Consider the following 11,088-nt stretch of genomic DNA (forward strand, 5'->3'; position numbering starts at 1 on the left):
GTGTCCTCAAAAAATAAATACATCACTGCAGTAATAATATCCCTTTATTAGCCCCTATGTGTTGTGAATTCTGTGGCCAAGCTCCCTCCTGTGGTCGTGAGTGGTACTGCGGCTGGTTCTGTCTATGAGCTTCCTTTGGTGGATGAAAGTGGTACTGCGGCTTCTGAGTTTCCTTCCTCAGGTGATGAGGTTAAGTCGTTAGGTGCTGCTCTATTTAACTCCACCTGGTGCTTTGATCCTGGCCTCCAGTCAATGTTCTAGTATTGGTCTTGCTTCCTCCTGGATCGTTCCTGTGGCCTGTCTATCCTGCATAAGCTAAGTTCTGCTTGTGTTATTTTTGTTTGCTATATTTTCTGTCCAGCTTGCTATATTGGTTTTTCTTGCTTGCTGGAAGCTCCGAGACGCAGAGGGAGCACCTCCGTACCGTTAGTCGGTGCGGAGGGTCTTTTTGCCCCTCTGCGTGGTTGTTTGTAGGTTTTTGTGTTGACCGCAAAGCTATCTTTCCTATCCTCGGTCTATTCAGTAAGTCGGGCCTCACTTTGCTAAATCTATTTCATCTCTGTGTTTGTATTTCATCTTTACTCACAGTCATTATATGTGGGGGGCTGCCTTTTCCTTTGGGGAATTTCTCTGAGGCAAGGTAGGCTTATTTTTCTATCTTCAGGGCTAGTTAGTTTCTCAGGCTGTGCCGAGTTGCATAGGGAGCGTTAGGCGCAATCCACGGCTACCTCTAGTGTGGTGTGATAGGATTAGGGATTGCGGTCAGCAGAGTTTCCACGTCTCAGAGCTCGTCCTATGTTTTTGGTAAATGTCAGGTCACTTTGTGTGCTCTGAACTTCAAGGTCCATAGTGGTTCTGAATTACCTGTTCATAACAGTACTGGAGGCCCAAAGTACTAATGCTTCTCAATAGAGGGAAAAGAGAAGTTCTGAGACCATTTTTTTTTCTTTGCACTGTGTTCTGTCTTTCTTTTCCCCTTTACATCAGGGTGGTTCAGAACACAGGTGTGGACATGGACATTCAGGGTCTGTCCTCTTTGATAGATAATCTCACTATAAGAGTACAGAACATTCAAGATTTAGTGGTTCAGAATCCTATGTTAGAACCTAGAATTCCTATTCCTGAGTTATATTCTGGAGATAGAGCTAAGTTTTTGAATTTTAAAAATAATTGTAAACTATTTCTGGCTTTGAAACCCCGCTCCTCTGGTGACCCAGTTCAACAAGTTAAGATCATTATTTCTTTATTACGTGGCGACCCTCAAGACTGGGCATTTTCCCTTGCGCCAGGAGATCCTGCATTATGTAATATTGATGCGTTTTTTCTGGCGCTCGGATTGCTGTACGACGAACCTAATTCAGTGGAACAGGCAGAGAAAAATTTGCTGGCTCTGTGTCAGGGTCAGGATGAGATAGAGATTTATTGTCAGAAGTTTCGAAAGTGGTCCGTGCTCACTCAATGGAATGAATGTGCGCTGGCAGCAATCTTCAGAAAGGGTCTCTCTGAAGCCCTTAAGGATGTCATGGTGGGATTTCCTATGCCTGCTGGTCTGAATGAGTCTGTCTTTGGCCATTCAGATCGGTCAACGCTTGCGTGAGCGTAAATCTGTGCACCATTTGGCGGTATTATCTGAGCATAAACCTGAGCCTATGCAGTGCGATAGGACTTTGACCAGAGCTGAAAGGCAAGAACACAGACGTCAGAATGGGCTGTGTTTCTACTGTGGTGATTCCACTCATGCTATCTCCGATTGTCCTAAGCGCACTAAGCGGTTCGCTAGGTCCGCCACCATTAGTACGGTACAGTCGAAATTTCTTTTGTCCGTTACTTTGATCTGCTCTTTGTCTTCCTATTCTGTCATGGCATTTGTGGATTCAGGCGCTGCCCTGAATTTGATGGACTTGGAGTTTGCTAGGCGCTGTGGGTTTGTCTTGGAGCCCTTGCAGTGTCTTATTCCATTGAGAGGAATTGATGCTACGCCTTTGGCCAAGAATAAGCCTCAGTATTGGACCCAGCTGACTATGTGCATGGCTCCTGCGCACCAGGAGGATATTCGCTTTCTGGTGTTGCATAATCTGCATAATGTGGTCGTGTTGGGGTTGCCATGGCTACAATTCCATAACCCAGTATTAGATTGGAAATCAATGTCTGTGTCCAGCTGGGGTTGTCAGGGGGTACATGGTGATGTTCCATTTCTGTCTATCTCATCATCCACCCCTTCTGAGGTCCCAGAGTTCTTGTCTGATTACCGGGATGTATTCGATGAGCCCAAGTCCAATGCCCTACCTCCGCATAGGGATTGTGATTGTGCTATCGATTTGATTCCTGGTAGTAAGTTTCCTAAGGGTCGACTGTTTAATTTATCTGTACCTGAGCACGCCGCTATGCGGAGTTACGTGAAGGAGTCTTTGGAGAAGGGTCATATTCGCCCGTCATCGTCGCCATTGGGAGCGGGGTTCTTTTTTGTGGCCAAGAAGGATGGTTCGCTGAGACCTTGTATTGATTACCGCCTTCTAAATAAAATTGCGGTCAAATTTCAGTACCCCTTGCCGCTGCTGTCTGATTTGTTTGCTCGGATTAAGGGGGCTAGTTGGTTCACCAAGATAGATCTTCGTGGTGCGTATAATCTTGTGCGTATTAAACGGGGCGATGAATGGAAAACAGCATTTAATACGCCCGAAGGCCATTTTGAGTACCTGGTTATGCCATTCGGGCTTTCTAATGCTCCATCAGTGTTTCAGTCCTTTATGCATGACATCTTCCGAGAGTACCTGGATAAATTCCTGATTGTATACCTGGATGATATTTTGGTCTTCTCGGATGATTGGGAGTCTCATGTGAAGCAGGTCAGAATGGTGTTCCAGGTCCTGCGTGCTAATTCTTTGTTTGTGAAGGGGTCAAAGTGTCTCTTTGGTGTTCAGAAGGTTTCATTTTTGGGGTTCATTTTTTCTTCTTCTACTATCGAGATGGACCCTGTTAAAGTTCAGGCCATTTATGATTGGACTCAGCCAACATCCCTGAAGAGTCTGCAGAAGTTCCTGGGCTTTGCTAATTTTTATCGTCGCTTCATCAATAATTTTTCTAGTATTGCTAAACCGTTGACTGATTTAACCAAGAAGGGTGCTGATGTGGTCAATTGGTCTTCTGCTGCTGTGGAAGCTTTTCAGGAGTTGAAGCGTCGTTTTTCTTCTGCCCCTGTGTTGTGCCAACCAGATGTTTCGCTTCCGTTCCAGGTCGAGGTTGATGCTTCTGAAATTGGAGCAGGGGCTGTTTTGTCGCAGAGAAGTTCTGATTGCTCGGTGATGAAACCATGCGCCTTCTTTTCCAGGAAATTTTCACCTGCTGAGCGAAATTATGATGTTGGCAATCGAGAGTTGCTAGCCATGAAGTGGGCATTCGAGGAGTGGCGTCATTGGCTTGAAGGAGCTAAGCATCGCGTGGTGGTCTTGACTGATCACAAAAACTTGTCTTATCTCGAGTCTGCCAAACGGTTGAATCCTAGACAGGCTCGTTGGTCGCTGTTTTTCTCACGTTTTAACTTTGTGTTGTGCCAACCAGATGTTTCGCTTCCGTTCCAGGTCGAGGTTGATGCTTCTGAAATTGGAGCAGGGGCTGTTTTGTCGCAGAGAAGTTCTGATTGCTCGGTGATGAAACCATGCGCCTTCTTTTCCAGGAAATTTTCACCTGCTGAGCAAAATTATGATGTTGGCAATCGAGAGTTGCTAGCCATGAAGTGGGCATTCGAGGAGTGGCGTCATTGGCTTGAAGGAGCTAAGCATCGCGTGGTGGTCTTGACTGATCACAAAAACTTGACTTATCTCGAGTCTGCCAAACGGTTGAATCCTAGACAGGCTCGTTGGTCGCTGTTTTTCTCCCGTTTTAACTTTGTGGTTTCGTACCTTCCGGGCTCTAAAAATGTGAAGGCGGATGCCCTGTCTAGGAGTTTTGTGCCCGATTCTCCGGGTTTGTCTGAGCCGGCGGGTATTCTCAAAGAGGGGGTAATTTTGTCTGCCATCTCCCCTGATTTGCGGCGGGTGCTGCAAAAATTTCAGGCTAATAGACCTGACCATTGCCCAGCGGAGAAACTGTTTGTCCCTGATAGGTGGACGAATAAAGTTATCTCTGAGGTTCATTGTTCGGTGTTGGCTGGTCATCCTGGAATCTTTGGTACCAGAGATTTGGTGGCTAGATCCTTTTGGTGGCCGTCTCTGTCGCGGGATGTGCGTTCTTTTGTGCAGTCCTGTGGGATTTGTGCTCGGGCTAAGCCCTGCTGTTCTCGTGCCAGTGGGTTGCTTTTGCCCTTGCCAGTCCTGAAGAGGCCTTGGACACATATCTCTATGGATTTTATTTCGGATCTCCCCGTCTCTCAAAGAATGTCGGTCATTTGGGTGGTTTGTGATCGCTTCTCTAAGATGGTCCATTTGGTGCCCTTGTCTAAATTGCCTTCCTCCTCTGATTTGGTGCCATTGTTTTTCCAGCATGTGGTTCGTTTACATGGCATTCCAGAGAACATCGTTTCTGACAGAGGTTCCCAGTTTGTTTCGAGGTTTTGGCGAGCCTTTTGTGCTAGGATGGGCATTGATTTGTCTTTTTTCTCGGCTTTCCATCCTCAGACAAATGGCCAGACTGAACGAACCAATCAGACCTTGGAAACATATCTGAGATGTTTTGTTTCTGCTGATCAGGATGATTGGGTGTCCTTTTTGCCCTTGGCCGAGTTCGCCCTTAATAATCGGGGCAAGCTCGGCTACTATGGTTTCGCCGTTTTTCTGCAATTCTGGGTTCCACCCTCGTTTCTCTTCAGGGCAGGTTGAGTCTTCGGACTGTCCTGGTGTGGATACTGTGGTGGATAGGTTGCAGCAGATTTGGACTCAGGTAGTGGACAATTTGACTTTGTCCCAGGAGAAGGCTCAACGTTTCGCTAACCGCAGGTGCTGTGTGGGTCCCCGACTTCGTGTTGGGGATTTGGTTTGGTTGTCATCTCGTTATATTCCTATGAAGGTTTCCTCTCCTAAATTTAAGCCTTGTTTCATTGGTCCATATAGGATTTCTGAGGTTCTTAATCCTGTGTCTTTTTGTTTGACTCTTCCGGCTTCTTTTTCCATCCATAACGTGTTCCATAGGTCATTGTTGCGGAGATACGTGGCACCTGTGGTTCCATCTATTGATCCTCCTGCTCCGGTTTTGGTTGAAGGTGAATTAGAGTATATTGTGGAGAAGATTTTGGATTCTCGTGTTTCGAGACGGAAACTCCAGTATCTGGTTAAGTGGAAAGGTTATGGTCAGGAAGATAATTCCTGGGTCTTTGCCTCTGATGTCCATGCTGCCGATCTGGTTCGTGCCTTTCATGTGGCTCATCCTGGTCGGCCTGGGGGCTCTGGTGAGGGTTCGGTGACCCCTCCTCAAGGGGGGGGTACTGTTGTGAATTCTGTGGCCAAGCTCCCTCCTGTGGTCGTGAGTGGTACTGCGGCTGGTTCTGTCTATGAGCTTCCTTTGGTGGATGAGAGTGGTACTGCAGCTTCTGAGTTTCCTTCCTCAGGTGATGAGGTTAAATCGTTAGGTGCTGCTCTATTTAACTCCACCTGGTGCTTTGATCCTGGCCTCCAGTCAATGTTCTAGTATTGGTCTTGCTTCCTCCTGGATCGTTCCTGTGGCCTGTCTATCCTGCATAAGCTAAGTTCTGCTTGTGTTATTTTTGTTTGCTATATTTTCTGTCCAGCTTGCTATATTGGTTTTTCTTGCTTGCTGGAAGCTGTGAGACGCAGAGGGAGCACCTCCGTACCGTTAGTCGGTGCGGAGGGTCTTTTTGCCCCTCTGCGTGGTTGTTTGTAGGTTTTTGTGTTGACCGCAAAGCTATCTTTCCTACCCTCGGTCTATTCAGTAAGTCGGGCCTCACTTTGCTAAATCTATTTAATCTCTGTGTTTGTATTTCATCTTTACTCACAGTCATTATATGTGGGGGGCTGCCTTTTCCTTTGGGGAATTTCTCTGAGGCAAGGTAGGCTTATTTTTCTATCTTCAGGGCTAGTTAGTTTCTCAGGCTGTGCCGAGTTGCATAGGGAGCATTAGGCGCAATCCACGGCTACCTCTAGTGTGGTGTGATAGAATTAGGGATTGCGGTCAGCAGAGTTTCCACGTCTCAGAGCTCGTCCTATGTTTTTGGTAAATGTCAGGTCACTTTGTGTGCTCTGAACTTCAAGGTCCATAGTGGTTCTGAATTACCTGTTCATAACACCTATGGTAATAATATTCCCCATCCTGGCCCCATGTATCTCATTCCTGGCTACAGCCATATGTTCTCCCATCCAGCCCTCATGAATATCCATCCTGCCCCATATGACCTCCCCATCCTGCCCCATCAGTCTCCATTGTATACATCCTGCCCCATGATCCTGCACGATCTGTCTCCAATCTTGCCCCATGTCTTTCATTCTGCCCCGTGTCTCCAATCATGCCCCGTATCTACATTCTGCCCATGTCTCCAGTCCTGCCCCCAGTGTGTCCAGCATCTCTGCCCCCAGTGTCCAGCATCTCTGCCCCCAGTGTCCAGCATCTCTGCCCCCAATGTGTCCAGCATATTGCCCCAGTGTGTCCAGCAATCTGCTCCAGTGTGTCCAGCATATTACCCCCAGTGTGTCCAGCATTTTGCTCCCAAAATGTCCAGCATGTTGCCCCCAGTGTCTCCAGCATATTGCCCCAGTGTCTCCAGCTTATTTCCCCCAGTGTGTCCAGCATTCTGCCCCAGTGTGTCCAGCATATTGCCCCAGTGTGTCCAGCAATCTGCCCCAGTGTGTCCAGCATATTACCCCCAGTGTGTCCAGCAATCTGCCCCAGTATGTCCAGCATATTGCCCCAGTGTGTTCAGCAATCTGCCCCAGTGTCTGACTCCAGCATATTGCCCCCAGTGTGTCCAGCAATCTGCCCCAGTGTCTCCAATATTGCCCCAGTGTGTCCAGCAATCTGCCCCAGTGTCTCCAATATTGCCCCAGTGTGCCCGGCAATCTGCCCGTGTGTCCAGCAATCTGCCCCAGTGTCTCCAGCATTGCCCCCAGTGTGTCCAGCAATCTGCCCCAGTGTCTCCAATATTGCCACAGTTTGCCCAGCAATCTGCCCCAGTGTGTCCAGCATTGCCGCTAGTGTGTCCAGCAATCTGCCCCAGTGTCTCCAGCATTGCCCCCAGTGTGTCCAGCAATCTGCCCCAGTGTGTCCAGCAATCTGCCCCAGTGTGTCCAGCAATCTGCCCCAGTGTGTCCAGCATATTGCCCCGGGCCCCCCGGATTGCCGTTCGCAAAAAAAGTTCTCCTCACCTGAGCGGCGCTCCAGCAGCGAGCTTCCTCCAGCAACGCGGACTCACCGGCGACGTGTGCGCTGCGCCTGCGCGCGACTTCAGCTGCCAGCCAATTGACTGGCGGCTGTTGTTAACTATTGACGTGCGGGCGCGCGCCCGCATGTCAATAGGTGAAACTGCCGTAGCGCCGGTAGGGGCCCGGTGAGCAGATGAGACAGGGCCCGATGCGGGCCCCCTCTGCCCACCGGGCCAATACGCCAGTCAGGACAGTAATGCCCTGATAGCGGTGGGCAATCTGAGCGGTAGTCTAGGGCCCTTGACTCGCTTTTTTATCACCTTTAAGTTTTAGGTGCATATTTCTTAATGAGTTTGATATATTGTATTCCAGCGCTCCCTTTATTAGGCTAAGTTCACACTGGGCATTTTGCTGCGTTTTTTTCTGAAGCAAAACTTGATTTCTTTGCAGGAAAGAAGCTGCAGCAAAAATGTATGTTTGGTGCGTTTTTGGTTGCGATTTTGGTGCGTTTTTTGGGCTAACTTGTGTCTTTTCATGCATGCTAATAAAGTTTAGTGCCCCCAGAGGAAAAGAAAAACTACTTCCTGTAGAACCATACCTGTGGATCACGATCGGACTGGAAAAAAAATCAAACAGCACTCGGACCATGCAAGTGCTGTCCGATTTGTACACACCGATGTCCTTTGAAAAGCTGGCAATTCAGCAGCCGCATACAGTAAAATAACAGTGTGACCCAACAGGACATAATTGATAGAATACATACAGTATATACACATAGGATAGATAGATAGAAAGATCGAAAGATATAAAGAAGACATATACAATTGGTACAGTGTGTGCAGCTTACTATACATGCATTTATTAAAAGATTATTTTTCAGAAAGAAATGGCGTGGGCTCCCGCATAATTTTCTTAACCAACAGAGGGAAAGCCGCCTGCTGGGAGCTGATGTTTATAGTATGGGAAGGGTTAATACCCATGGAGCTTTCCAGGCTATTAATATCAGCTCACAGCTGTATACTCAGCCTTTACTGAATATTAAAATGGGGGACCCCCCAAAAAATGATGTAGGGTCCCCTATAATTAGTAACCAGCAAAGGCTACGCAGACAACTGCGGGCTGATATTAATAGCCTAGGAAGGGGCCATGGATACTGGCTCCCTCCCAGGCTAAAAACATCAGCTCTCAGTTGCCCCAGAAAAGGCGCATCTCTAAAATGTGCCAATTCTGGCACTTAGCCTTGCTCTTCCCTGTTGCCCTATAGTGAAGTGATAGTTGGGGGGTTGATGTCACCTTTGTATTATCAGGTGACATCAAGCCCAGAGTTAGCAATGGAGCAGGGTCTATAAGACACCCACATTACTAACTCAATAGTTATATTGTATAAAAACACAGATACCCAGAAAAAAGTACTTTCATTGAAAGAATGACACAGACTCCTTTAATAAATCTTAATTAAACCATACTTACTGCATCGCCCTTTCCAGTGAGGCCATTGTCCACTGCAAGAGAATTAAAATAACAACAAAATTCCTCACCTGTCCGCTGAGAAGATGATAATTTATTTGTCCCACGATGGGTCTAGCTTTGCTACATCTAGATGGCAGGCTGCATGGTTGCATGATGCCACCATACAGCCTGTCATCCAGCAGAGACACGGAGCAGCATCTGCAATCGCTGCTCAGTGTCTCGCTGTGAACTCCTATAACCTGTCTGACGTCACCACAAGCCATGAATGCTGCAACCATGCAGCCTGTCATCTAAAAGTAGCAGGGCTGTCTGTGAGGTTCTGATGTCCTTGACTTTTCTGCAGCCAAAACGCTGCAAAAATTATAGCTGACTTTTTGTAGCGTTTGTTCACCACCCATTCAAGTCAATGGGTGAAAAACGCTGAAAAAACACTGAAAGAAGTGACATGTTCTATGTGTAAAAAAACAAGCAAAGCACAAAATATTGATGACAAAAAAAAAACAATGTGTGTGCATGAGCTTTCTGAAATCTCATAGGCTTTGCTAGTACTATAAAAAGCAGCTGAAAATTAGCATTAAAAATGTAGCAAAAACACCCAGTGTGAACTTAGCCTAAAAAGTTAATGTAAATGACAGTCTTAATGAACTTGGCCAAAATTTGCCAAAAAAGATCTGACCCAATATAATAAGTAAGTCTGCTGCAATTTGTGCAATTCTAGTATATTTTGCTTTAATTATTGTATTGTTAACGTTGTTACTTATGACTTTTGTGTTTGAAACTGTAAAGCGCTGCGGAATATGTTGGCGCTATATAAATAAAGATTATTATTATTATTATTATTAGTGCCGGTATTTATATAGAATACAACAGGAAAAAACTTGAATCCAGTCTCAGTATGACATATGTTTGTGAACAAATCTGTTTCAATTGTTTTTTATTTTTTTTATTTTACAGGATGAAATGGTTGAAAATCAGATTAGTTTTTTAGAACATTGAATTCTATGGGAGATGGATGCAAGTTTGTCATATCTTTGCCTACTCTTTTTTCATCTGTCTTTTTTTTTCCATTTGTTTTGCCAGAATACATGTCACATCTCCTGAAACTCCTCCTTATGTCTTGATCTGTTTAAAAAAAGTGGATGCAGACGAATATACTTATATACTTAGATCAGATCAATTTTGTGTTTTCTATATAAAAAAAAGAGAAGCTGTTAAAACTTATATAAAAAACATGGTGTGAAGCAGGCCGTAGGCCGGAGTCACACTACAGCGAGATACGGCCGAGTCTCGCAGGTTAAAACCAAGCTCTGGCACCGGCACTCCGGAGCGGAGCGTGCGGCTCCATGTATTGCTGTGCGGCCGCACGCTCCGCTCTGCAGTGCCGGAGCTTGGTTTTAACCTGCGAGACTCGGCCATATCGCGCTGTAGTGTGATCCCGGCCTAACTGTGGGTGGTCTGCCACTATGGACACTTTGTCAGCAAGTTACAGCTTGTGGCAGCCATAAGAAGATTCCTGCAGCTTATCAGTCATTTATCCAGATTATTACCAGTAATCACAAAGCTACATAGCTGGCATGTCCCGTACAATTGCAGCATTCATTGAACATAGCGCCAGCATATTCCATAGCGTTGCATACTAATGTAAACTCTCACATCGGGTCCCTGTCCCCATTAGGACTCATAGATTACAGAACTTCCAGGAATATTGCCAATACAGAAGGTGGACATCTCAGGCAGGGTTTTCCTTGCTGACTCTGAACTTTGCACCTGGAGATCATATGCCCACATACAGGGTGGCGGGGGATGGGGGAGTGTGGCAGTGGGGTGCAGCTCTGCAGGGCACATATTAGAACTCCCCCCTTATTTCAGCCCTGTCGATGCCACTGGTGGCATGAATCCCCTGCAGTGCACACATTTCCCGCACAGACACAGCCGTTTTCATCTTACCTGGCATTTTAAAAGTTTGGTTAGGCACAAACTTTGCTCCCTGGTTGTTATGCTTGTTCCTTGCCCAGTTATGTGACTGAAGTGCAAGCTAAATTCATCCACTGCTATAAGGGGAAACAGTAGGTCTGTTGATAGCTGTGTGACGGGCGGGTGAACGCCTACTGAGTGGTCTTTGGACAGACCAAAGGAATGTGGAGAAAGAGAGAGAAAAAGGGCTAAAAAAATAAGAACTGTACAGAATACCTTGTATACAGCTGTCCATAGCGGTGCTATTAAAAGTGCCATAATCAGCAAGCAGTACATTAACCCTTAACGATCAGGCCTGCTCGGGCCTTAAGGGCAATTGCAATTGCACTATGTTATTTTT

General features: G+C 46.4%; 1 protein-coding gene across 1 annotated transcript in view; it reads right to left on the reverse strand.

The window, feature by feature from the left end:
- The window catches only part of LOC138672825 (adenine phosphoribosyltransferase-like), a 43,077-nt gene extending 32,200 nt beyond the window's left edge, over positions 1–10,877 (reverse strand). The window contains exon 1 of the mRNA XM_069761223.1: positions 10,722–10,877. Coding sequence (XP_069617324.1) covers positions 10,722–10,728 — 7 coding nt within the window. The 5' untranslated portion in view covers positions 10,729–10,877. The remainder of the gene's footprint in view (positions 1–10,721) is intronic.
- Positions 10,878–11,088: the final 211 nt, after the last annotated feature.

Source organism: Ranitomeya imitator, chromosome 3 (genome assembly GCF_032444005.1).
Source record: "Ranitomeya imitator isolate aRanImi1 chromosome 3, aRanImi1.pri, whole genome shotgun sequence".
NCBI lineage: Eukaryota > Metazoa > Chordata > Amphibia > Anura > Dendrobatidae > Ranitomeya > Ranitomeya imitator.